The 27499-nt window shown below is 39.6% G+C and overlaps 2 protein-coding genes across 4 annotated transcripts in view; one reads left to right on the top strand and one right to left on the bottom strand.

Moving 5' to 3' along the window:
* The window catches only part of osbpl8 (oxysterol binding protein-like 8), a 102748-nt gene extending 88437 nt beyond the window's left edge, over positions 1 to 14311 (bottom strand). For all 3 annotated transcript variants that reach the window (XM_031743777.2, XM_031743778.2, XM_039601083.1), the window contains exon 1: positions 13939 to 14311. The gene's annotated coding sequence lies outside the window, so the exon portion shown is untranslated. The remainder of the gene's footprint in view (positions 1 to 13938) is intronic.
* The window catches only part of zdhhc17 (zinc finger DHHC-type palmitoyltransferase 17), a 41639-nt gene continuing 21807 nt past the window's right edge, over positions 7668 to 27499 (top strand). The window contains exons 1-2 of the mRNA XM_039601086.1: positions 7668 to 7755; positions 17553 to 17632. Of these exons, the coding sequence (XP_039457020.1) occupies positions 7725 to 7755; positions 17553 to 17632 (111 nt within the window). The 5' untranslated portion in view covers positions 7668 to 7724. The remainder of the gene's footprint in view (positions 7756 to 17552; positions 17633 to 27499) is intronic.

Here is a 27499-nt window from a genome sequence, read left to right as displayed (position 1 = left end):
ATCAAATGGTAAACCGCAAGAGGAAATTTGATTATTTTATCCAAAGCACCTTAGAGCATCCTGAGTGCACCAGCTATTTTTAGCAAACAGAGCCATTCAGCATCGCTGACCTCTGTTGCCCTGTGACACATTTTTCAGGGAATTTACATAATTAAGTTGGAGCAACTTCATGACCTGTATTGTTCTTATGCTTGTCTGAGTGTTGTTTCCCTGAAGGGGTAAACAGTCTGGCTTCTATAACATTACACAAATTCTCTGGAAACTTTATCAAATACCATTAAAGGGCCAGAATTTTCCTCAGTAATTCCAAAAAATAAATTAATAAAATGTTTTTAAAAACCTCCTTAAATAGGAGGAATTAATGAGCTGAATTACACAACTGCGTGGAGCAACAGTAACAGAAATTCGAGGGAATCTTCAGAACCTGATTTGACTGACAAATACTTTTATCAGATTCACAACTAAATAAAATTCAACATGGAAATTAACCTAAACAATTTCCTGATGTATTAAAATCTTAACACACAATTAACTCTCATTCTGAAAGGGTGTAAAAATTAAAAAATAAAAACATAAAAGCACATGACAATCATGTTTTTTTCTACACAGACACTTTCACTGGGTCCAGATAATGGTCACTCAACTCCATTTAGGCAATTATCTCACTCTTATTGCCTGTTTTTATTGTCCTCATCTTCAACATTATGCTGCTCTGTTGTATGTTAATTGCCCCTTGGGGATAAATAAAGTCTTCTGATTCTGATTCTTTTAACAGGAAAAAGACCTCCAGCGGAGGTTCAGGGAGTGGCAGCCGTCTTCTGCGACTGACTAGGGGTGAGGGGAGGGAGACTGAACAAAGGAAAATGAACACTACCTTGACAGTGTAGTCGTTACTAATCACATTTACCCAGCCTTTCCAGTGTTGTGTTTCCCTATTGACACAGTAGGCGGGTCGCTGTTGCAAGGGCCCTCGATATCAGTGAGTCTTTTTTTATCTCACAGTCAAACCAAATTAAACTCTAGCTACAGTTCTTGGTCTACTCCAGAGGTCGGCTGTGAGATCTGCTGAGTTAACCAGTCTAAAGGGAACAGCATGGTTGTGCACACTGTTTTGCAGTATGTCTTTCACATGTTGTAACTGTTACACTCACCAGGGTGAAGTGTCAAAATATGTGGGACCACATTCAGTGAGCTATTCCAACCAAAGCTATAAAATACGAAGACCTGAGTGTCAGTAAAAACTCACACTCTGTCCAATACAGCCACTGTGTGTGCTTCTCATGCTGCTTTTTTTTAATCCTTGATGTTTTCTTCTTCCCGTTCTTGAACTGCTTCCATTGCTTTCTTTCCTGTCCACTTTCAATCATTCAGCAATCTATCCAGACATAGCATCATACCTGTTGGGCTATGTGCTGCTGTTTTTTGGGACTGCAAACAAGCACAAGCGCATCAACTTACAAATGACCTTATTTAATAATTCTTTTAAGAAATTATGCATGCAGTCTCACACACACACACACACACACACACACACACACACACACACACACACACCTTTTCCACAGATTGAATCTAAACCTGTGGGAAACACTTCAGATTTTGTACTTGCAGTCTGTAACCTGATAATCTATTACTCATGGCATCCATTAAAGGTAGGTCTCATTGTCAAAAGTGACCTGACTGCATCAATTAGAAGCCCACTACAGTCAAGTTCTCCCTCAACACTTCCCTAAATCTTTGCTAAATAAGCTTTGCAATGAGAGGCTATCTGAATACATCTGACCTTGGTGGATGGTGCACAAGTCATAGCCATGTAAGAAGATTACACCACTGTAATAGAAAGCCTTTGAAGGGTACTAATAAGAATGCAGGCATTTTAAGAAAGAACAAAAAATGTATAAAGCAGAGTCGGTTGTTCTCCCTTTAAGCTTAGCTAGAACACTGTAACCAAAGTCTAATCAAGGACAAAGCACAGTCAAAGGCTTAACCATCCAACAATACCTCAGTTCAACTTCTCATTGTTAAACAAATAACTACAATCGTCCACCCAAAGCCTTCAAAAGAGACTCCGTAAAGGCTGCCCAATCTGGAACAAAGGTGGACGATGCCCCCACAAATCAGCAGTTAAAGGGCTGTTGAGAAGACAGACAAGAAGCACAACAAAATATTGACAATAAATAACAAACTTGACATGCAAAAACCCTGACTATATTAAGTTTCTGTGTTAAGGCCTGTTTTTTTCTTTTGTCATCACTGCATTTCAGGGAAGTCAGTGCATCTTTATTACAGCTACATTATGATGATTATGTCACATTGGGGATCCAGCGCAGATGAATGACCTCTTAATAAGGCTGCGTTCACACTGCAGGCAAAAGCGCATCAAATCCAATTTTTTTGACCCTATGCGACCCATATCCGATCATGGTATGACAGTGTGAACGGCGCAAATCCGATATTTTCAAATCCGATCTGGGTCACTTTCGTATGTGGTACTGAATCCGATACATATCCGATGTTTTAGAAAGCTACTGCTGTGTGAACGGTCATGTCGCATTAAATCCATCTTTTACGTCACTGCCACAAGACAGACGCCAATTATCAGCGCCGGAGAAGTGCGCGAGAAGACATCGCGAATGCTTCCTGACCATCCAGTGTAGATGTTAGAGAGACTTTTGGGAATACAACGTTGGAGAAACGTGAACATTTTATTTGTACTGTATAATCTGCAGATTCTGACAGAAATCTGCAGATTATCCTTTGAAGCACCGCTCCTCTAAAACAGCAATAAGGATCATTATTAGGTTATTTACGTTATTATGTAAATAACAAAATAACTTAAAGCAAAAATTGAGAAACGTGAAGTCCGAAGTCTCTATATTAAGGGCCATCAGTCAAACAATACTGTTTGCTCTGGGTCTAAACAGAGCGCGTTGTGTGTGACATCTTCTTTTGCGCATGCGGGCCGCTTTGAGCGTTCACACTAGAGCGCGTTTGCTGTCACATTTTATTTGTAGTGTGAACAAGCAGACAAAAATTCGGATTTGATCAAAAAAATCGGAATTGAGCATTAAGACCTGCAGTGTGAACGTAGCCTTAGTTGCTCTGGATGACAGTATCAGCTAAGTTAATACTGTCATTTAGCTCCTTTCTTCCTCACTGGCCTATCATGAATAGCTATGATCACTGGTGCCGCGAGACATTAGTAAGCTTATGGATGTGACACTCCAAATGGAAATTCCGTGGGAATGAAATGTGATGTATTTATTTGCGAGTTTACGTCACAGCCACAACATTTTTCTCTCAGGTCACGGCTTAGCCCGGAGGGATTATTGCAGCCGGACTTGTTGTGATTTCCAAAGTGCTTCTGCCAACAGCACGAAGGAGATGCAGAGGACTCAGTGATTGATATAAATGTTTGGCAAAAGCTTAAAATCGGTAAGATTTTGTTGACTATAATAATAGGTTCCAGGATTCTGGTGTAATATAAAATTTGATATTTGGTGAACATTGTACACTCTCTCTGAACATGAGCTCAGCAAAACAATGCCTTCCCGTCCTGCTGTATCAAACAGCAGCATCAAAAGCGATGCATTGTGCATCCCTCAAAAAGCTGCAGCTGTCTGCAGGATTTAAGAGTTCGGAATGTGTGAATCAGGACACCGGGAAAGCAGAGCATGTACAACACCTGTAACTCCAGCTCAGAAAGACAGATTCAGTTAAGAAGACTATAACTGTATGCACCAATAGATCATGACTGGGTTGTAAATTGTTCCTTTACTGACCAGTAGCAGCTAATTCAGTGACTAGGAGCTTTCTAAAAACTCTGCACAATGTTGCAACAACTGAAAAACAAGACGATAACTAAATAAAAACTAATGCAGAGGACAAAAACTAAGATGCAACCTACAGACACTTTCATCAATTAATTAAAAACAGGACGAAAATATTCCGGAGAGATGAAATCCAGTCAGAATGAATTAAGTTGTGTGGAAAGGTGGGACGAATTTGGAAGTGATTCAATGAGAAGCAATCTCCTTGTGGGGTAAGCTCAGACACACAGGTTTGATCTGACCCTGGAAACAGTACCACTAACTTCCATGCTCTCGGTTTCTCATGAAAACGAGACACAGTGTCAACGCTTGGAAGAAAGAGAAGAGAAGATGTATGGACATATTTCATGTTTAATGTCAAGGAAAATAAAACACTTTGTAAACCATGTGGATTAACTCTCATCGGTAGAAATGCGGAAAAAAAATTTACACGTTATATTTTACTCAAATGAATCATTAGTCTGTTATAATCTTATGATATTTTCTCAACTAAAACTGAAAGCTTAGCTGCCTAAATTATGACTAAAAGTAACTGACGTTTTGGTCAAAAGACTGTGATTAAAGCTAAAATCAAAATCTGCTGTAAAAATTAACACTGATTATGAATCACTATATTTCTAAGTACTATTTGTAATATCAGTGTGTACCAACTGCAGGGTTTTCCTGGTTCAAAATAAGCTTTTGGGCTGATTACATATGGCAGCATGATTGATCTGCATATAATTAAGACAAAGACTCTGTTAACGATAACATAACAAAAGCCAATAATATTTTCACACATTTGACAGGGAAAAAAAACATTTCCAACTTGAATACATTAAACCAGGGGTGGGCAATCTCAGTCCACGAGGGCCGGTGTCCCTGCAGGTTTTAGATCTCACCTTGGGTCAACACACCTGAATCACATGATTAGTTCGTTACCAGGCCTCTGGAGAACTTCAGGACATGTTGAGGAGCTAATTTAGCCATTTAAATCAGCTGTGTTGGTTCGAGGACACATCTAAAACCTGCAGGGACACCGGCCCTCGTGGACTGAGATTGCCCACCCCTGCATTAAACCCTACTTACAATAAGTAAATAAAGAAATCACAGTCCTGGTGATTTTCAATTGTTGAAAGACCGGAACCTCTTCGGTGGGCACCAATTTTTCTTTCTTTTTTATATCATGAAAAATTGTGGTAAAGGCAATAAGAACATATCAAAATAGCTGTATGCATCTTTTTTCATAATTCTTGCTATAATTTTCCTATTCCGGTAAATCCCAGCAGTCTAACACTAGTGTCTGCTAAGTTGGATGAAGAGGCTTGCAACTAAGCTGTGAGACACTGGAGACTTCAGAGGTGTGGATGTCTGTGTATGCTACAGATGAAATGTCATGCTTTCAGTTAGGGCTGCACAATTAATCGTTAGAAAAATCGCGATCTCAATTCATACTTATGTGCGATCTCATTTCCAAATGACAACGATTTACAAAAAAAAAAAAGAAAAAAAAGATGACGATTGTACCGCATTTTGATCCGGGACATAATCTGCATGAAAACAAGCGCTCACTCTTCCTGCTCAACAAATGACAAGGGCGGAGCCTTATACCACGTAATACCAAAGCCAGCTGGCAGGGATAAAACAACGGAGAGCATGTGAGAGATGACGAAGCTGTAAAGGCCAAGAAAGTGACAGGAGAAAATCCGTCCCGGTCAACCACATCAATAACGGGAACCTTATACAGCGCTTCCCCATACCCGTCGAACTCCCGCAGGCACAAAGAAATTACGGAGGCGATCACTTATCACCTGGCTAAAGATATGGCTCCCATCAACACTGCGCAAAACGAGGGATTTAGGAAAATGATCAACACCCTAGACGAACGCTACATAGTGCCGTCCCGCAACTATTTTTCAAATGTTGCACTACCTGCTCTATACACGCAGTGTCGAGCAACGGTGGAGACGGAATTACAAGCAGCACAACATTTTGCGGCAATGACAAAATGAAATATTTATTGTTTTTATGTTCATTTAGTCTCAACTGTTACAAAGGTTGATGTGCAGTTAATAAGTGCAATAAATATTTATATTGGAAAAGAAAATCGTGAGAGAATCGTGATCTCAATTCTAAGCAAAAAAATCGTGATTCTCATTTTATGCAAAATCGTGCAGCCCTACTTTCAATTGAGGAAAGAAAAATTCAACGTCATCAAGGATTGCTCACATGCATCCATCTAACAGATCCTTGATGAAAAATCATGACTTTTGTTTCTGCCAATAAGAACAAGGCAATTTTGGCCTTCTTTTTTGCCTTGATATTTTAAAAATGCAGCTGCATCACATTTTAAAATAGAAGAATGGAAAAGAAGAAACACCATAAAATATGGAGTAACAACGTGGAATTTAGCTTCCCGGTGGGGGTGTAAGTAAAACATGAAGAACACTGGGAACCAGCAACATGTTGGCAAAAAGAATATAGTTGGACTTCCCTTTCTGATCCAAGTCCCCCTGAAATCATTTTTCTCTTTGTTAGCCACTACACGTGAAAAATGTTCCAAACATTTTGCCCAAAGAGTATGAGAACAATACACCCATAGCAGTAACAGAGGTCAATTACACAACACGTTACCGACATATTACACAGATCCCTTCTTACAGCTTTACCAGAGGATCGCTGTCATTCAAGCTGAATGTTAAAAACAGGATTCACAGGTAATCACATGCTCCTCCTGTCAACTGTTTTATCCTGAACGTTTTTTTTTTTGTTTGTTTTTTTTTACTTCCTTTTGTAACACAGCTAAAACATTCTCTGTATAATGTCAGGTATGGTCACTGGTTACACACACCTACAGCTCCACTCCCTGTGCTAAGACGAGCTTTAATGCCATTCATGAGTCAACCTATGAGCTCAGACAGGGCATGTTTTTTGGAGGAAGACATGAAGCACTATCTTGTAGACGCCAAGAAGCTGGTAGTGACAGTTCTGAAGGACATCAAGGTTCCACACTGATCACAGTCTCACTCACTTTTATAATAACTTAACTAACAGTTTTGAAATGACGCTTTATTGCACTTGTCGAACACGTGAAAGTTCCAACTGCACCCTTTTTAGTGATGTTTTTTATGTTTAGCATGAAAAAACAAACTCAATTTAAACTATACACAAGGCTTCACCCATCATGTTTCTAACAAAACAAGAAGCAGATCTTTAAGCAATACATGAGGAGGCAACACAATCAGGTGGACATTTATAAGGTCTCCCTACTTCCAAAGCTCTCCTCAAAGCCCCAATGAGAGTGGACACTGAATTTAATTGGCTGGGACAATTAAAAAGATTTCCAGAGTCCCGCTCTCTTTTTGTCAAATGACAAATCCGGTTTGGCACTGGACATGGAGCAAGGCTGATACAAGAAACCGCACAGATCTGAATCCTTTCATCACCAGAGACAGCACAAATTAAGCAAATTGAAGGTGTGTTTGTTCACTTCTGTTTGATGTCTGAGCCCAATGGCAGTCAGGCGACAACAGGGCTGGACTGGGACAAAAAATCGGCCCGGGCATTTTGACTAGAGACCGGCCCACCAGGATAGAGATTGAAAATGTGACGTCATTCAGGGGTAAAACCGCAAAGGATTCTGGGAACTTGAGGCAAGAGGTACTAGCGCACGCAGGCTTTCAATTGAACTCAGTTACACAGCGATAAAAAGAAACCCAAAAAATGGCAAGAAGCTGTTGTATTATTAACTGCAATAGCCGGTCGCATGACAGCCACGGGAAGCCGACGGGTAAAGAGATCGGGTTTTTTATCGGATTATGTCGTTGAAGAGAAATTTTTAAGCCATGTTTCAAGTAAGAGCCAACGGATGGTCTAGATATACCAAATATAACGTCTCAGAACACTCCAGCTCACATGTTAGTCTGCTCCAAGCATTCCCACAAAGGTCAGTGTTTTGTAGTACTTAATACGTCATTTTTCTTAACATAATTGGTGATATAGGTTACAAGCAAGTCTGGCGCTGAACAGAAATTGTCACGCTATGCTTCTTTATTTATTGTATATAATATTGCGTTTCGCTTCTGTTATTACCAGGGTACATTGACAAAACATATACTTTTATTCACAGGATAAAACAGTTGTTTTGTATCACTAATTGTCCAGTGCGATTACAACATACAATATTATTGTCACCAGAAATTATTTCCACTACTAATTAATTACCGTTGAGCTCAAAGGTTATATTAATAAACGGTTAACGATTGTGTATTTATGAAGACGATTTGTGAGACTGGTAAACTTACCTTTGTTTGTACATGGTCTTTCGTTCTACACGGTGCATTTCAAGGTCCTGTACCCATCCGTCGGTAAACTGTACCCGGCTTGTTGCAGTGACCTGAAGTTACTAAAAACTTCATGAGTGTATGCACTCACCCAAGATCCATATAATTATAAATCTGAGCGTGGTTAAAGTTGGGCAGCACGCTAACGTCTTTTGTCCACTTTGTGTGCTCGTAAGGGTCTGACCCTCTCACTCCTTTGATTTTTTCCTCGTATCTTTTCTTTGCCTTTTTCGTCGAGTCTGTCTTTGTATGGTCCGGCATTGTTCTCCTTAGTTTTGTACATTCCTTTTTGTGCGGCAAAGAAAACCAAGAAGGTATTGGAACCGGAGAATGAACGTTTTATGGTGCTGCAAATGCTTGCATTTGATGCGGTATTTGGATTGTTTTGCCACGAGTTCCTGGCATGCAATGCGCGAAAGTCACGTCATCTGTCAATCGCTATAGGAAAACCATAAAGCCTTTGCATGAAAACAACTGCTTTGATGTACACTGCCTTGTTGGTATATATGTATCAATCTAATAAACTTAAACCTACACCATCCTCCCTATTCTGGATTTTAAACAGTACATAGCGGAAACAAAAAGACTGCTTGGTCGAGTTAACCTCCTGAACTATCTACAACACATGGTAGAAACCTTAAATTAAGACCAAGAACACTAGAGGTGAGACATGATCATTAATTAATATTAAAATTAATAAATGACAGATTTAGTGATATTTTCATAAACACCTCCTTTCCTTTTTTTGTTCTCCATTTTCTTTAGTTCGTCTATAAGATTGCTGAACAAGGGGGAGGGTGCATTCGGCCTCCTCGGCTGTAATTGGTCCAGCCCAGAGTCGATCATGACCAATTGGCCAATCCAACACCTTTCATTATATATACCCTTCCTAAAAAAAAATAAAAAAAATAAAAAAATCCATCGGCCCATAAAAACAAAAAATCGCCAGCGGCCCACCGGGCAAATGCCCGGTATGCCCGATGGCCAGTCCAGCTATGGGCGACAATGAAATTAAAGGTCCACACAGTTATGTGGTTTCACTGGAATTAAAACAGCTGTTTGTTCATGTTTTTTTTCCTTTGTTTGTTTGTTTGTTTGTTTTTTTTATTGGTGAGCCTCAGATAACCTTCTTACAGATGGCAATAAAGGCTGCTGAGCTACACCCTAGGGAGAAGTATGCCAGAATGTAATCTTATTTTTGTACCGCTGCTGGATAAATCCGCAACGACAAAAAAATGAGGGCCCGCTATCTCACTCTGAGCACATCTGGTATTTGTCAGAGCAATGCATCCAATCAGCCAAACCACATCCAGTTGCCCGGACATCCCAGCTGGGGAGATTACACCGCTCTGATGCACTTGTCCTGGCACTTCAATAACTTGAGAATCAAAGCATCATTAGTTAGAGCTCCTAACACTGTTCAGATAGTAATGTATAGTAATCACATATTTATATTAGACATTCATCCTTTGATAGCCACAGTGACCTTATTCAATTCTTTTATGAAACTGATAAGGTCAGTAGTTTGCAACATTACAGCTATTTAATTACAAACACCAGTCAAATAGGCCGATGATGAAAAAATTGCCATGGGTGGTGCTTTAATGACCGCATTCTCACTTTTTAAATTTTGCTGGTTAGTTTGCAAAACTGCTGGAAAGCTCTTATTGCATTTAAATGTTTTGTTATTTTGATTTGCATCTTCTGTCTGCCCCACTCTGTATGTTCACACGGTGAAACAGCGAGCACAGGAAGAGAGGAGAAACAAAGCACTGGCTGTGAGCTGAAATGAAACGAGTCCTAATCCACTTAAAATCTAAAGAAAAGTAAGCCTATTACAAAGTAATATCACTTTTAGTTGAATTATTTTGACTTTTGTTTATTTGGGTTTCTTTGCTCACACATAACAGACACTTTCGTCTATCAAATGGTCAGAAATAAGGAAATCTAGATTTCATATACATATTGTGGTTACTTGTGTATTCATTCCCAAAGGAGCTTTCTGAGCCAGAAAAACTGCACAGTCTCTTCCTCACAGTGTGGAACCACGTTTATTAATTCAATACTAGTATCCAATGAGTCTTTGGTAGCAGCCAACACCCAAAGCCAAGGTATCTGTATCAGGACTGAAAGTCAGATGAGTGCATCCCTACTTGTTTTCAGGTGAGTCTGTGCCAGTGAGCAGGGGAGGCTGTCGGTGATTTGTTTGCTGTGATGCCCTTTAAGGACAGTAAATATGATTAGACCCTATGAAAGCATACTTTATTTCCCCAGGCTCTAGGCTTATATCCGGTATCAGCTGAGATAAGCGCCAACTGTTCTTGGTCTACATTACAAACACACATAGCAACAATCTTTAACTATTTCAATTTCACAGTTTCAAGCTGTACATTTCACTCATTCATGTGTTCACTGATTTCCTTCCGCTTATCCGCTTCAGGGTCAGGGGCTTGATGTCTATCCCTGCTATCATAGCATGAGAGGCAGGGTACACCCTGGACAGGTCACCAGTCTGTCACAGGGCATTTGTCTAGAAAATGTTAGCGCTGCACAGCAGTATAATTTAGGAGATATGACGGGTGAGAAGCAAACATGCTATGAGTGGCATTATTTAACTGGAAAGCAATAAGCTTTTCAGAGAAGTGCTTCAACAGCAAACACTAGTAACAACTACAGAATGTTTGTAGCAGATGAAACCTTTGAAAAACAAAATCATTTTAGTGCATCATAGACTTGGCAGCTGGCTATTGGTACTACTATTCTGTGGGTGACAATGACAATGTCAGCATCAAGTCAAATATACAGCAGAAGCACTGACAGTTTCCTCTGTTTCCTATGGAGAGTGTAGAAATGAAATAACAATAGGTGACAAAATTATGAGCCTACACTTCACAGCTCTACAGAGAACAGCTGTAAAGGTGCCCTGTCCCACAAATAAATGCTGATTTGCTTAGACTTTTAAGCATAGCTAATTTACCTATGAATTTGAATTGTGTGGAGCATAAATATACAACCAGATAACCACCTTGGTAAATAGTATGCAAAAAAGCCTCTCTCATTGCAGAGCTCAAAATAAATGACCAGCTTCAGTAACACAAGGTGAATGTTTAACTACAGCCGGATTCTTCAAGGCCACATGTATCCTTTAAAAAAAAAAAAAAAAAAAAAAAAAAAAACCTATTCAATTTAAAATTACACCATCATGGTAACTTATGACGTAGATGTTTAGGTTCCAGATTAGAGATCAACAGATGTGAAATCACTACTGACCAGTATATTCTCTACAAAACATCTACCCTAAACACAGCTTATGTTAAAATTGTGAGTTTAGATTTAATCCTTACTTCCAAACCCTTAAACAGCACTGAGTCTGCAGCTGAGAGAATCAAAACTAAAACTGTCAGTAACAGGTTATGTTCCCCATTTTTAATCACCATTTAATGCCTAACCCTTCCAAACTACACTGAAATATTTCAATTTATGTAAGCTTAGCTATAACACGTTTTCCCTTTATGGATGAAACTTTACCTTCATTAGATTTGGAAAGCTGCCCTGTATTTTTCTAAGTTAGATGTTAAACAGTTGCAATTGCTCAACTCTTAGTATTAACAGTAACTCAGTAAAACATCTCTACTGTGGCTTTAAAAGAGCCATATTGACTAATATTAGTCAGTGAAGACTAATATTAGCAATTACACATGGTTAAAGTCGGGAACATTAAAGCAGAGTTTTTTCTGTAAATGTCATTACTCATTTTTATCCGGTAATCGCTGAAAAATTCTCTTTTTTGTTTTTACAAAGTTAAATTACTGAAAAAAAACAAAACACTTTTTATTTAATAAAAAAAAACTTGCTTGGGGGCAGATCTGGAGCTTTGAAAATTAAATGTCAAATCAAGATTCAAGCTTCATCTAATGAAAATTCAGGTTGAGTAAATAATGACCCCAAATCCCAGTATAACAAATTAGATATTTACTTTTATACTCTTACAGATGATGACAGTGTGGACAAAGCTAATAAAATAACTCTTTTTTTTCCCCCCACCCAATTTTTGAGATAAATATCATGATCAGGCATGTGTTCATATTACTCGCTCCACTGGATTAAAAAAAAAAAAAAAAAAAAGGAGATTCTGTTCTTTATCTGCCCGTTGCCATGGTGAATCGTGGTATCAGATTCCACTGAAGATTGCTTGCTTTCTCTACTTTACGCACACACTTAACTCAAGGTGAGCATACTCAAGAGCTGATTGAAATAACTCTGATCAGTCTTTCCAGAACAAGAAAATCTACCCAGCATTTATTATTAGACTCACAGAGTTTGCTGAACCTGCTTCCTGGTCTCCACTCCAGAACAACATGGGTCAGAATCACACCAGACAAACACTACATGCTCTGACTTGAGACCACCAATATACACTGAAATGTAATAAATTAGTCAAATCAGAAATAAATGAAGGATGCAATAACTGGAAGACCTTTGCCCGGCCAATTCTGGCTTCCAGGCCTCATTTTTGACATGCCTGACTTACTGAGGAAGAAACAACCACTTATTTTTTCATGCACGGAAATACACCTGTGGGAAATCATCTCGGCTTCCTTTTTTCCCAGGCACTGCTGACGCTTATATCACCGTAAAAACAAACAAAAGTCAAATGAGTTCTCTATTTTTTCCTCTGCATGTCAGCATTAATATCATGCCTGCGCTCTCAAAGTAGAACTAGCATTCAAACTGAAAGCCATATGTGTGCAGGGAACAAGCAGTGCTTCAAAAAAGGTCTCAGTGGAAACTCCTTTTGACTGGCAAATGAGCTGGTTACTCCCGTGACCTTGGATTGCACACCTCAATAAAAGTTTGCCATGGAAAGTGTGGGATTGCCCTTCTTTACATGCACACTGGCACAGGACGGAAATATGGAAATATTGCAAATATAAATTTATGAGTGCCAGATGCCAAGTCTGGTCCCAAGATTTAGTTCCCAACATAACTTCACACTTCTCACTGCATATTTTGAGTAGCAAGAAAAATAAGACTACAAAGTCTTTAAATGTGGAATTAGCTTGCAGCTATTAAAAATAAATACTCAAAAGGAGTATGACAGAGAAAACACTTTGTTAAATCGCAGGTGGACAACATGACATGGTAATATCAGATATCAGACACCACGCCAGGACCCACCGGATGTACTGCTTGTCTGACACAGTTAGCAAGAGCTGCTGCTGCCCTATGATTCTCCTGTTTCAGCGCTTGTCTCCTGTCAAGTGAAAGTGGAAACAGAGCTGCAGACATCCAACACAGGCAGCGAGATATGACTGAAAGGCAGCATGGGTGGGGTGAAGTGGGGTGGGGGTTAGAAAAGCAACAACATTATCAGCACTAGACTCGCTGAAGTGGCAAAGCCTGGTGTGGTTTATAATCCACAGCTTCTCCCATACATCACCCGGATACAGCGGGCTGCAGGAAATCCAAATTTAGCCTGCCTCATCACTCAGCGCGTTGCCCTGGGGTGCATTCGCGTTGAATTAACTAGCACCAACAGGCTAAATGTGGAGTTTGACTTGGGACAGATGCCGGGGTCACAAGTACAGAGCATGAAGATGCGGGAGCTGCTACGGTCCTTACCTCTAATCCTGATTTATTACACAATAATACGCACTACCCGTCTGCAGTCACGGCTGTCACTCAGCCTCACACACAATTAGCAATTAGGCTAGCCGCCTGTAATCAACAGCAGGCGGTAGGGTTAGCTTTCATTTCGGTGTTTTTCTTTGCTTGTTTGAGCTTACCTTTGCTCCACCGGAGATCTCCTGTTGTGCTGTGCCACGAAAGGAAAAAGCTGCCTGTAAATATTTAAAAGCAGTCCACCGGGGCGTGTGTCGGTCTGCTAACAGTTAGCTTTAGATGTGTTAATGTTTACGGGTGGTACTCGTCTTTGGGCAGCGTCAACGAGTGATGACTCGCGGTTTCCTCAGCCCGCCGGCTTCACGTAGGTCCAGTTTTAATGTCTGAAATGTTAAAAAATCAACTTTGAAAATGATAATACGCTTTCTAATATTTATTTACCAGCATTCCTCGGTCTATTTGTTAGCCACCAGCGTGCCTGCACGATTCTATCAGGACTGTTTTTGTGGCAAATGAAGTAACGTAACCGGAAAATGCACGACTTCCGGACGCGGAATTCAAACTAAAGGGTATTAAAAAAACATTTAAGACGTCCGCGTTATGTATTTATGTATTATGTATTTCAGTCAAAATTATCCAAATAAGACAGTTTTGGGTGTCCTGTCTGTTTGATTTAATTCATGAAAACTAAATTGCATTACAATTTACAAACATCTGTTTAAAAATACATACTTCAGTGTGCGCTTTGTTTCAATTTTTTAATTTTCACATCAATAAAAGTTTATGTCTTGTCTTTGTCGTATTTGTCCTGTTTTTCTTTCTAAAGCGCCCTCTAGACTACGTCCTATAATGTTTTATATGTGAATAAAATGGAATCATCTTTTTATAAAATAGTAATAGTTTATTTTATCAAGAGCTGGTCATTTTACAGTTGCCCTGAGTCTCTTTGGGACTTTATTTTGAAGAGCCAACAGCTAATATCCCGTGTACGGGTTGTTACTGGATAACTTGACCCGTCAGCTCGAAATTTCCCCCCTGCTCGGGTAACGTCTGATTTTCCCTTGCAAACGTGTCAAACGTGTAATCGCTTTGGTGCACTTTCAAACAGCTGACAGTTACACGTGCATCTGGTAACACTACTTATTGGAATTCGTATATATAACCCGTCAGGTTTTTCTTATATAGTAATGCTTTTTTTGCTGAGATTAAATTTGCTAAGGAGACGTGTACATGAATTAATTGTGATCGATTACATCACTTTACCTCTGCCGGGTTTTCGTGAGTCACAACTACCATGAGCACCCCTGTCTGTTTTTGGTCGATCTTATTTTTAATGTAGCTGATCATTTTTCTGCCTCCAGTAATAACTACAATGATTACTGCAGCTGCTGAAATTGAGGAACCGCAAGTATCCATGCCTGGGTGTGCGGTGACATCTAGTGGTGGTTGGAGTTTTGGGTTCGGTAAAGATGCACATGATGTGACAACATCTACAGGCGTAAAGCGGTATAACGGTAGTGTCATCGATGGTTTCACATAAAAATTCAACCATCAGTCAGTTTTGTCATCATGGATTTTTCCCCTAAACCAAATAGTACTGGACCATTTACAACCCGGAAAAACTGTATTTTTATCTCGATTTATTAAGAATCATGTATTCCTAATAAATCAACTTTTGCTGCCATGATACCAGATCTCTCTCGGAAATTAGATTTTTAATCTCAGTGACATTTTTACTAGGTTAAGTAAAGGATTAATTAAAAAATTAAATTAATAAATAACTGTCTCTCTCTCTTTATACTACTGTTATGTTATAAAAATACTGAAAACTACAATGCTCATGGGATACTGTAAGTATACTGTAAGTGTCATCCCTGATGGACAACATCTCCCACCCCATGCATGAGACTGTGACGGCACTGAGCAGCTCCTTCAGTGGGAGACTGCGGCACCCACGGTGTGGGACGGAGAGATTTCGCAGGTCTTTCCTCCCCACTGCTGTCAGACTCTACAATAAAGACTTTTGCAGCTGATCAAACACACAAACCCACACATGTGCAATAAGACTGCTATACGTGCAATTCTTCTTCTGACGAAGTTGTGTTTTTGTATTTTCCTACTCAGTTGTATATAGTATTTGTATTTCTATTTTATTCTATTGTATATATTATTCTATTCTATTTTATTCTATTGTATATAGTATTTTATTTTATTTTATTTTATTTTATTGCATTCCAGGGTTTTCTAATTTCTGCTACATAACTTTGCACTTTGCTGTAACAAAACAAATTTCCCACCTGTGGGACTAATAAAGGCCATCTTATCTTATCTTATACCAGCTGGGTGGATATACGTACTTAACTCATACGGTTGCTCAGATTTTAGATCTGATTCAAAACTAATAAGATGTTACATTTTTGGTAATATTATAATGGCAAAAACCGAACTACTCAAACTGCAAATCAAGTAAGGGGAACTAGAAAGAGTTTTCTATTTAATTAGCTGAGTCTGCAAAATCAGATATTGAAGGAAAACCCCAAGGAGTTCCTTGTATTTGAACTCACCTTTCAGGAGGATGGCTTATTTACACCAGTGTCTCATTACAGATGCCAAAAATAAAGACTGTATATCCTAAAACCTGTTTTCAAATTTGAAAAGATCACTTTCACTTCAATATACACTGCTCAAAAAAAATGAAAGTAACACTTTGAAAACACATCAGAGCACTGGGCGCCAGCGTTGGACTGCCAGTATTCTATAGCAAACATCAGTCTGACTGCCTGGTGAGCATGCAGCCCACTAAAGGTCACTGGGCCTCAGGCCACCCTCATGAAGTCTGTTTCTGATGGTTTGTTCAGAGACATTCACACCAGTGACTTGCTGGAGGTCATTTTGTAGAGGTCACTCTGGGAGTGCTCATCATGTTCCTCCATGCACTGTTCCACTGCTGATCAAAAGGAAGAGCAGCCAGATGTACTGTACAATATAAAGCACCTTGAAACGACTGTTGTTGTGATTTGGCGCTATATAAATAAAACTGAATTGAATTGAAATTGAATAGATGTCCCACATGCTAAGGAAACGTCTCCGTCATTTGCAAGCATTACAGCAACCTGGGGATCAAAAACACCTATGCCAGGTGAATGGTACAGTTGAAAACAGTTAACAGTAAGTTCAAATGTTACTGTTATGTAAAAAGAAACCACATAAAAGTAAAAAGACTGCAGTGTCAACACTGTTTAACATCCTTTTCCCCCCTGTTGGGTCACCAGGCCAGTACATTAGACATTTTACTGGCTGTTTGTATACTTTTAGTGGCCCACAAACAATCCAATTTAATAAATTTTGATCCTGCTATACAAATATATATATTACATTGTAAATCTATCTCAGAAAAAATAGTAACTAAAACATTAAAATAAATGTGGCAGGGTCAGTAACGTGCTACTCTGCTGCAGGTACTGCTGCTGGTTTTTCCAGCAACCCTGAAAAAGATGAGAGGATGGATGGATGAAAAACAAACCATCATCTTTAGTATATTATACTTCCTACCCCCAGAACGGGGTACTAACACACACAAAAAAAACCGAATAATTTTATAGGAAACATAATAAATCATAGTAAATATATTTTTGCTATACAACTGTAGACATCGTTTCTATTATGTGCTGTGACCTGTACATCACCAATGTTTCTGACAGACCCTCTCTTCTCTTCTCTTCCTCCTCCTCCTCGACCGTTCCCCCCTGCACTGCCTCCTGTTTCCCACAATGCTCAGCGAGCATCACCACCAAGATGGCCGACGCTATGGAGGAATATGAGAAAGAAGCTGGCTGCGTCCCTATTCTCCATCCTGAGGTATGGTCACTTGGGTTCACGCCTTCGGACGAACACATGAAAGCAAAGTAAAGGCGTCACCTCGCTCTGCGTACCGGTGGCTTTGTGTTTTCCCCTTTCTTTCTTTTTTTGGAAAACCCGATGCCCCCTGCAAAACCACCGGTGGGGGGGGGGGGGTGGCAGCCAGCTAACGATGCTAAAGGTGCTAGCGCTAGCCCCCCTCTCACTGCTGCATAGCCTTTTAACGCTGGGCAGATGTTCGTGTCATTGGTAACATTAAGCCAGGTTGTGTTTTCCCTGGAAGTGACCTACAGCGAGTAAACAAGCCTGTAGTCCCCGTTTAAGTTCACGTGGGAAGAAGATTAATCTTGTACGACGTTAGCTTTGTAGCTAAACTGACAGGAATCACGCTAGCTGCTGTGATGTATATGTAGTATAGGTGGGTATGAAGCTATTGTGTACTGTCGGTCGTTATTATAATAATAATAATAATAATAATAATAATACTAAAGTGCTAACAGCTAAAAATGGAGATTTAAAAACTGCACTCTGTGCATACAACCAGTTAGCTAACACAGCAGTAACAGTTGTCAGTAATGGTGTTTGTGTTTGTGTAGGAGCGGACCACCCGGGTCACAGTGCTTTCTGTCACCTAATATCATTAGACATGGTACGTTATTACTAGGCTGGTTGTAACTCCCTATAATACTGTAAATACTGTACATAAGTACAGATGTGAGGTCTTCCAGTGTTTCCTTTCTATTGATATTCCACAACAATTCAGAGGGAAATGGCACGTTTCACTTCACTACATTTATCTGACAGCTTTTCTAATGGACGAGTTTTCTTTACACAAAACATATGAAGACTTTGGTGTTGTTTTGTTAACTAGAGATGTCCTGATATGTGAGCAAACATTGGTGTTGTCCTGTCGGTCAGTGTTTATCAGCTGTGTCACATAAGTTGTGCATTGATTAGTTATTAGGAGCTATTGTATCCAGAGCCAAAACAATTATTTGACTAGTCAAACAGCTGGTTCCAAACATTTGCTGGTTCCAGCTGTCATGTTCAAAAGTTGTAGTTGAATGTCAGTTTTTGAACTGAACAGTCAGCTAATGCAAAAAGCAATTAAAAACACCCTTAAAATTAATAAAAAGATATATAGTCTGCATTGAGTAATTGTATGTTTTTTGTAAACTGTTTTTTGGTTTATGCTTACATTTACAAGCACAGAACTATTAAATTTGTCCTTTTACTTAAAGAATCTGAATACTTTATCCGCTTCTGTATTTTTGTAATATATTAAGATAAACTAATTATATTTTTAGTTAATAATAGAGGTTAATTTGTGACATATTTGTCCGAAAATAACTGAAGAAGTATTAAAGTGTTAACTAATTAGCTAGCCTGAATGCAACATATTTGTAGAAAGTTTGTCCATTTACCTAGATCTGTTAGTTGCAAACCTATTCAAGGCCAAGGTGACCAGCTTTACCATTATTTAGCATTGCTGTAGAAAGTCACATTTAAGAAGTGCTATATAACAATTTAAAATTTCATACCTCAGGGTAGTGGTATATTTTGTTAGGTTAGCTATTGAACACGGCCTGTTATCAGTTGCCATCTGTGCTTGGCAGGTAATCTAATCATCAGGGAGAGTTTTGTTTGAATGTAATGCAGTCTGGTAATGCTTCAGTGACGGATGGCTTGCTTTTCACTCTCAACAGTTCAGGCTAGTTTACCCTCAACCATGCTCAGTAACTGTTAAAGCTGGCGGTGAAAAGAATTCATATCTTAAATGTCTCCAAGATGCTGGCAGGATGAGTTGATGTACTTGGGCTGGTGATCCAAATAGTAAAATTCAAGCTCTGAATTTACGAATCTTCTTCACATATTGGGCCAGTAAGAACTCAAATAGTAATACTGCATGAACAGGCAAGTTGCCACTTTTGAATGGTTTTGCATGAAGGAAGTCAGTGTTCTTTTGTCTTTTGACTGATCCTAGGTTCTTTACAATATTAAAGAAACTATTTTGCCGTACACCCAGCAGTGAAATATAATACCACTTTAAGTAGTAAGAGCAGGAATGATGGCAGACTTGCAGGTTCATCTTTATCATTGGAACGACATCCAAAATACTCCCAAACAGGGGCAGAGACAGTTTTCTGGTTTACTAGTCCCATCACATTGTCCCCAGCAACTGTGGTTGCTGTCTTTCTCAGCTGTGCTGCCTGTTTCAATAGTAGAGATTGACCTACAAGGGCCCCATTATACAGTGGTATGCAAAAGTTTGGACACCCCTGATAATTTCCATGGTTTTTCTGCATAAATCATTGGTTGTTTGGATCAGCAATTTCAGTTAAATATATCATATAGCAGACAAACACAATGATATTTGAGAAGTGAAATGAAGTTTATAGGATTTACAGAAAGTGTGCAATAGTTACTTAAACAAAATTAGGCAGGTGCATAAATTTGGGCACCCTTGTCGTTTTATTGATTTGAATGCCTTTAGCACTAATTATTGGAACACAAAATTTGTTTGGTAAACTCATTGACCCTTGACCTACATACACAGGTGAATCCAATCATGATAAAGGGTATTTAAGGTGACCAATTGCAAGTTTTTCTCCTCTTTGCAATCTTCTCTGAAGAGTGGCAACGTGGGAGCCTCAAAACAACTCTCAAATGACCTGAAAACAAAGATTGTTCAACATCATGGTTTAGAGGAAGGATACAAAAAGTTACCTCAGAGATTTCAGCTGTCATTTTCCACTGTGAGGAACATAGTGAGGAAATGGAAGACCACAGGCACAGTTCTAGTTAAGGTCTGAAGTGGCAGGCCAAGAAAAATCTTGGATAAGCAGAGGCGATGGATGGTGAGAACAGTTATAGTCAACCCACAGACCAGCTCCAAAGACCTACAACATCATCTTGCTGCAGATGGTGTCACTGTGCATCGTTCAACTATTCAGCGCACTTTGCACAAGGAGATGCTGTATGGGAGAGTAATGCAGAAGAATCTTTTTCTGTGCACATGCCACAAACACAGACGTTTGAGGTATGCTAAAGCACATTTGGACAAGCCAGCTTCATTTTGGAATAAAGTGCTGTGTGGACTGATGAAACTAAAATTGAGTTATTTGGACATAAGAAGAGGCGGTATGCATGGCGGAAAAAGAACACAGCATTCCAAGAGAAACACTTGCTACCCACAGTAAAATTTGGTGGCAGTCCATCATGCTGTGGGGCTGTGTGGCCTGTGCAGTTCTTGTTAAAGTTGATTCCAGTCAATACCAGCAGATTCTTGAGAACAATATTCAGTCAACACTTCATCTTTTTGTCCAAGTATGGTTACTTTTTGCTTAAAAAAACCAACAACATTAATGCTGAGCCCAGAACTGATCGGTGATGTCACAGTGGCCATTCATGGATGCGTTCCGTGGTCTAAATGTTGCATTTAGGACAGCTTGTTAATGCTGGATCTGTATGTTGCCATCAAGTCCAGATATCTTTAATATACCCCTCTCAGGCAGACAGGTGGGGAAGAGAAATTAAATTGGCTTGGTTTGAGTGGTGGCACAAAGACCCAGTATAAGATAAATAAAGATTATTTTGAACTGCAAGTCATATAAAGCTACCTCAGCAGAATCCAAGAATAACAACACGGACCAGAAAATGACCATAATGGGTCCCTTTAATTGGAAGCAAAGCAAAGCATATGCATATTTGACAGTACTGAAACTCACCTGGATGTTTAATATCTCAGTGTTCTGTAATACTGTGTTACTGATCAACGCTTAAGTAGAACCCTATCAGATGCATTCATTGTGTATGAAAGCTGTATGGACTGGAGAGTTTATTTTAAAACTCGCTAAAATGACTCGAGTATGAGCCTCAAACTCAAAACTGTACAATGCAATAATGAGCTTGCTGTTACTATTATTGCAGATTATACTTGGTAAAGATAAGATTTAAAAAAAAAATTAAAGACTCTCCTCATTAATGGAAATGAAATGAGGAGAACCTTCATCTTATTTTCTCCCCTAACACAGTTCTTCCTGCGTGTTTGTGTGGAGTTGCCACTTTCAGACTAACTTAGTGAATAATCATTCTGTGCTCACTGCAAGTAAGCTAGCACTTTTATTATATGCAGGAAGAGAAGGCCAGCTAAAGTTCAAACCAACCAATAGAAGAGATTGCCATAGGTAAAAATGTGCTCATTACTTTTATATATTAAAGCTGATAAAGTTTTCCATTCAATAATAAAGTAAAGGCAAGAACACAGCTGGGGTCTCTCTTTGTCTAAACGTGGTCTTTCTCAATTCTGTGTGCCATGATTTCTGTGTTGTTTCCTGCTGCATCATTGCTCAGGAGCTGTCACAAAATGACCTTTGGCTTCACATCTACCTGTCACCAGTAGTAACACCATAAATTGTGTTTTTCCTGCATACATAAGTAGGCTTGGCTTGAAGTTGCTCCTCTCTTTAGCGCAATCTGAGTCATTCTGTAGATCCTGAAGAGCCGAGCAAGTCTAAATGTGTGAGACACCTGAAATCAAGAATCAGAACAATAAAGGGTTGTCTTATTTGGAAATTCATTGGAAATTCAAATTAGTGTTGTTTTGTCCATAAAGCGCGCATAAAGGTTGATGACATGCTCAGCCAATTGCAGTGGTAACTTGGAAAATGCTTGGAGCCTTCTTATTATTTCTCTCATAAAAACGGTGTTTCTCCTCTGCCCTGCTTCCTCGTCCATGCATTTAAACTATGTCTTGAATATTAAATTAACTCCTTGAAATAGCTCTAATTTCAGACGAAATCCAATTGTGATCTATGGCTATAGCCAGACAGAACTCCAGTCTTGGCAAACTAGGCGTTGCAGATGCAATACAATTTTTGTCTAATGCACATCAGATTAAAATCAAATTGTTGTCCTCATAGTTTGATTTGATTCCCTTTATCATTACTACAGTTATGTCAACTGATTTTGTTGATTATACTCCCATAATACCTGCTTATTTTTAATAGTGATACTGTCCAAGGCACATGATCACCACCACTCCCTGTGGAGCTTTTGCCATATGTTCTACCAACCAGCTCCACCAACAGAAGCCAAGTGTACTCCCTCAAAAGATAAGGTTTCAACCTTAAATCAATGGCATTAGTGAAGTAGATGCTGTTTAACTGGTAATGTTATCCCGCCTTCCTCCTACCTAACTGTTGTATTCATCACAAGTCAGCAGGTACGCAACGAAGCTTAAAGAGGCACAGGCTGCAATTATCACTAGTCACAAATGCCATCCTCAGCTTTTTTTTCTGATGGCAGGAGAGACAGAGATGGTGAGGGTGGCCGCAGAGACATGCGAGGGGTCAAAGGTTACTCACAGAAAGAGATGGTGCTGGAGAAAGTGATGTAACATCTGGTGTCTGTGAGTCTATAGATGAGCCCGCTCTTCCTGCTTTCCTCCACTAACAGGAAAGCAGATTCCTTGACAGAATTGCACTGAACTGAATATTCAGGCTTTGAGTTTCACATTTAGTATCCGGCTTCTGTTTGTCAGCCAAACAGAGAGAAAAAAAAAAAAAAGTTTAGTGCAGTCATGATCATATTTAAATAATTTTCAGCAGCTCTCTACACCCACTTTTTTTATTTCCTCCCCTTGGTAGTTGGACTAAACTAAAGAACACGTGGGGTTGTTGTAATAGGTTATGTGGATTTGTCAAATGACCAAACCTCGGCAGTGAAAGTACAAATGAATTCTGGCAGCTTTGATGCTCCTAAAATAGAAAGAAAAAAGCAGGAGGTAGTCACCTTCATATCGCTACTCCACCCTTGTCTTCTATCCTCTCCCTCAACCTGATTTACCATGTAAAACAAAGTTATAGTTTGTAGCTTGTTTTTCCTTCCCTCATCACTGTTTGAATGGTGGTCTCTCTGATGATTTGCAGTGCCTGAGATTTAGGAACCATAGAGAACTGCCTCAATCTAAAGAAAGCAATATGATTTCCTTTCTGAAACATTAGACTAAGTTGTATTTTTTCTAATGCTACGTTTTTTGCACTTGATACGTATGGCTGATGTTAATCTTGCTAATACTGTTTTTTGAGGCCTGGTTCAAAAAGCACACAATGCCATATTGCTGGATGTTAAGCCAGACACAGTAAATAATACCTTTTAATGTAACGGGGCTAGAAGAAGGAGGTTCAGAGTGTTTGGAGTTCACATTTACTCATCCTAGTTTCCTGCCACAGTCCAGAGGCACATGTGTTTGGTTAATTGCTGATTGCAAATGTGAGTGAGAATGATGGTCTGCCTCTTTGTGTTAGCCCTGTGATGGACTGTTGACCTATCCAGTGTGTACTCCACCTCTCATCCTGTGACAGCTGGGCTAGACTCCAGGCACCCCTGCTACCATGAACTTTATAAAAAGCAAAGAGGTTGGATGGTTGCATTTATGCTTTATTTTCTGAAAGCCATAAGTAGACTTGGATACTACTATGGTATACCAGGGTATTTAGAAATCTTTATGGTGAAGTTTTTAATACCATAAAAAAAAACACAAGTGCTTCTTATTTTATTAAACAGATTTGAAGATGCCATGTTGAGGTCATGTGTTGCAGTACACTTTATAAAACATGCCACTACTGTTAACCCTACATTGGCAAACAGTCATCTGAGCTCTTTGGGCTTTAAAGGATGGACACAGTGATCACTCAACCAAGTGCTCTGGTTGATTGGTTTTATATGAGTGTCCCATCATATGGTTCATAAATGTCTGGAAGATATAAATAAATAGATAGCACTGAGTGCTAACACAGGAAAATATGTTTATTGCTCATGCAGTTCAACAAAAAGATTCAGAGAATGCTGTTCAAAAGACGATCACGTGTGGACACTTTGTACATATTTTTTGTATTAATTATACATCGCTGCTCAGTAGTGTTTAAGGCGACTGCTGGCAGGCTGCAGTCACAGCTGTCACTGGCAGATTTACTCAGCTTTTATGCATCTAACTCTGTGGGCTAATCAAAATATAGTAAATCGTGATTTTTGCCTCGTAGCTCAGCATGCTACTGTTTGTACAGATGGGTCTATGGGAAAAGAAGCACCTCACTGAGCTGTGTATTCTTTTTTAAATTGTTATAAACTAGTGAAGTTCTTATATTCTTGTTAAACAAACCTGTCTGTATTGCTTTTTCCTGTGCACTTTTCACCTTTTCCCAAAGATGGCAGACACACGGGTTTCACAGTTAGATCCCTGTGACTCTGTAGGGAAGTCCAAGCTAAACACTGAACATAATCGTGAGCTTGTAGTCCCTGTGGCCCCTGAGATCTCACCTCAAGCTACCTAGCAGCTCTACACAGGTCTGTCGTATCCTCATCCACCTCCCCAGAGGATGCCTCATTATTTCTCAATCTTAAGTGCACGGCAGCAGCAGCAGCAGCAGCACAGCCAAAAAGGCGTGAAAGGCTGTGTAAAAGTTGAACCATATACTGAGATTTTAAGGTGGTAATGTTGCTGGAATGCTGTAAGGTTGGTATCAATTCCTGAGACATGATCACAGTTTAGACTCTAAATTTCATACAGAATTTGTTTCTCTCTCTGCCTTGTGTGTATGTCCTTTTTCATTTTAAAGGGGTCTTAAAAAGCAGCGAAGAAGAAGCAGCTTACCCCAGTTTAACATTTGGCTCAGTGCCCACTCACAAAGTTACGAGCCTCACTGGCTAAAGGCAGAGTGGGAGCCTCTGTGTTTACCAGATGCAGCTCTCATTTCCGGGTGATCGAGGCTAATTGTGGTTTCTGAGGCGTTACTATGGAGGCTAATTGAATGTGAGTAGCACAGTCACCACATCCATGTGACAGAAGAGATCCTCAGCAGCTGCAGGACTCAACGAGTTGCTTTTATTCTCTTTTTATAATTGAATACTGTGATTAGCTATTTATATAAAAGCTGAAATGTTTTGGAGCACTACACAGTGTGTCTGCATTTCCAGGAGCCTGTCCCCTGCAGTGCACTGCGTCCTAAAGTTGTTTCTGTCACCGTGGTCTTTTCAAAGCCTTTCTGGCCCTTATGGGCCAAATATGCTTGCTGCATTGGTCACGGTGCATGGAATCAGTGGCATTGCTGCAGGTTTAGAAGATTTGTTCAAATGAAGACCCATGCAGACACATTTTCAATTCAATTCAATTCAATTCAATTCAATTTTATTTATATAGCGCCAAATCACAACAAAAGTCGCCTCAAGGCGCTTTATATTGTACAGTAGATCGCACAATAATAAATACAGAGAAAAACCCAACAATCATATGACCCCCTATGAGCAAGCACTTTGGCGACAGTGGGAAGGAAAAACTCCCTTTAACAGGAAGAAACCTCCGGCAGAACCAGGCTCAGGGGGGGCGGCCATCTGCTGCGACCGGTTGGGGTGAAAGAAGGAAAACAGGATGAAAGACATGCTGTGGAAGAGAGACAGAGATTAATAACAGATATGATTCGATGCAGAGAGGTCTATTAGCACATAGTGAGTGAGAAAGGTGACTGGAAGGAAAAACTCAATGCATCATGGGAATCCCGGCAGCCACGTCTATTGCAGCATAACTAAGGGAGGATTCAGGGTCACCTGGTCCAGCCCTAACTATATGCTTTAGCAAAAAGGAAAGTTTTAAGCCTAATCTTGAAAGTAGAGATAGTGTCTGTCTCCGAATCCAAACTGGAAGCTGGTTCCACAGAAGAGGGGCCTGAAAACTGAAGGCTCTGCCTCCCATTCTACTTTTAAATACTCTAGGAACAACAAGTAGGCCTGCAGTGCGAGAGCGAAGTGCTCTAATGGGGTGATATGGTACTACAAGGTCATTAAGATAAGATGGGGCCTGATTATTTAAGACCTTGTATGTGAGGAGCAGGATTTTGAATTCAATTCTGGATTTAACAGGAAGCCAATGAAGGAAGCCAAAACAGGAGAAATATGCTCTCTCTTTCTAGTCCCTGTCAGTACTCTTGCTGAAGCATTTTGGATTAGCTGAAGGCTTTTCAGCGAGTTTTTAGGACTTCCTGATAATAGTGAATTGCAGTAGTCCAGCCTGGAAGTAATAAATGCATGAACTAGTTTTTCAGCATCACTCTGAGACAGGATATTTCTAATTTTAGAGATGTTGCGCATAAATGGAAGAAAGCAGTCTTACATATTTGTTTAATATGTGCGTTGAAGGACATGTCCTGGTCAAAAATGACTCAAGGTTTCTCACAGTGTTACTGGAGGCCAAGGTAATGCCATCCAGAGTAAGAATCTGCTTAGATACCATATTTCTAAGATTTTCAGGGCCGAGTACAATAACCTCAGTTTTATCTGAATTAAGAAGCAGAAAGTTAGCGGCCATCCAGGTCTTTATGTCTTTAAGACATTCCTGCAGTTTAACTAATTGGTGTGTGTTACCTGGCTTCATGGATAGATAGAGCTGCGTGTCATCTGCATAGCAGTGAAAATTTATGCTATGTCTTCTAATGATGTTGCCTAGGGGAAGCATGTATAATGTAAATAGAATTGGTCCTAGCACTGAACCCTGTGGAACACCATAATTGACCTTAGTGTCTGAAGAGGACTCTCCATTTACATGTACAAATTGGAGTCTATTAGATAGATATGATACAAACCACTGCAGTGCAGTACCTGTAATACCTACAGCATGTTCTAATCGCTCTAATAGGATATTATGGTCAACAGTATCGAATGCAGCACTGAGGTCTAGCAGGACAAGCACAGAGATGAGTCCACTGTCAGAGGCCATAAGAAGATCATTTGTAACCTTCACTAAAGCTGTTTCTGTGCTGTGCTGAGCTCTGAAACCTGACTGAAACACTTCAAATAAGCCATTCCTCTGCAGAT

This window comes from Oreochromis aureus, linkage group 17 (assembly GCF_013358895.1).
Source record: "Oreochromis aureus strain Israel breed Guangdong linkage group 17, ZZ_aureus, whole genome shotgun sequence".
In the NCBI taxonomy this organism is placed as follows: domain Eukaryota; kingdom Metazoa; phylum Chordata; class Actinopteri; order Cichliformes; family Cichlidae; genus Oreochromis; species Oreochromis aureus.
Note: the sequence above shows the minus strand (reverse complement) of the source record. Positions and strands in the feature narration are given on the sequence as shown.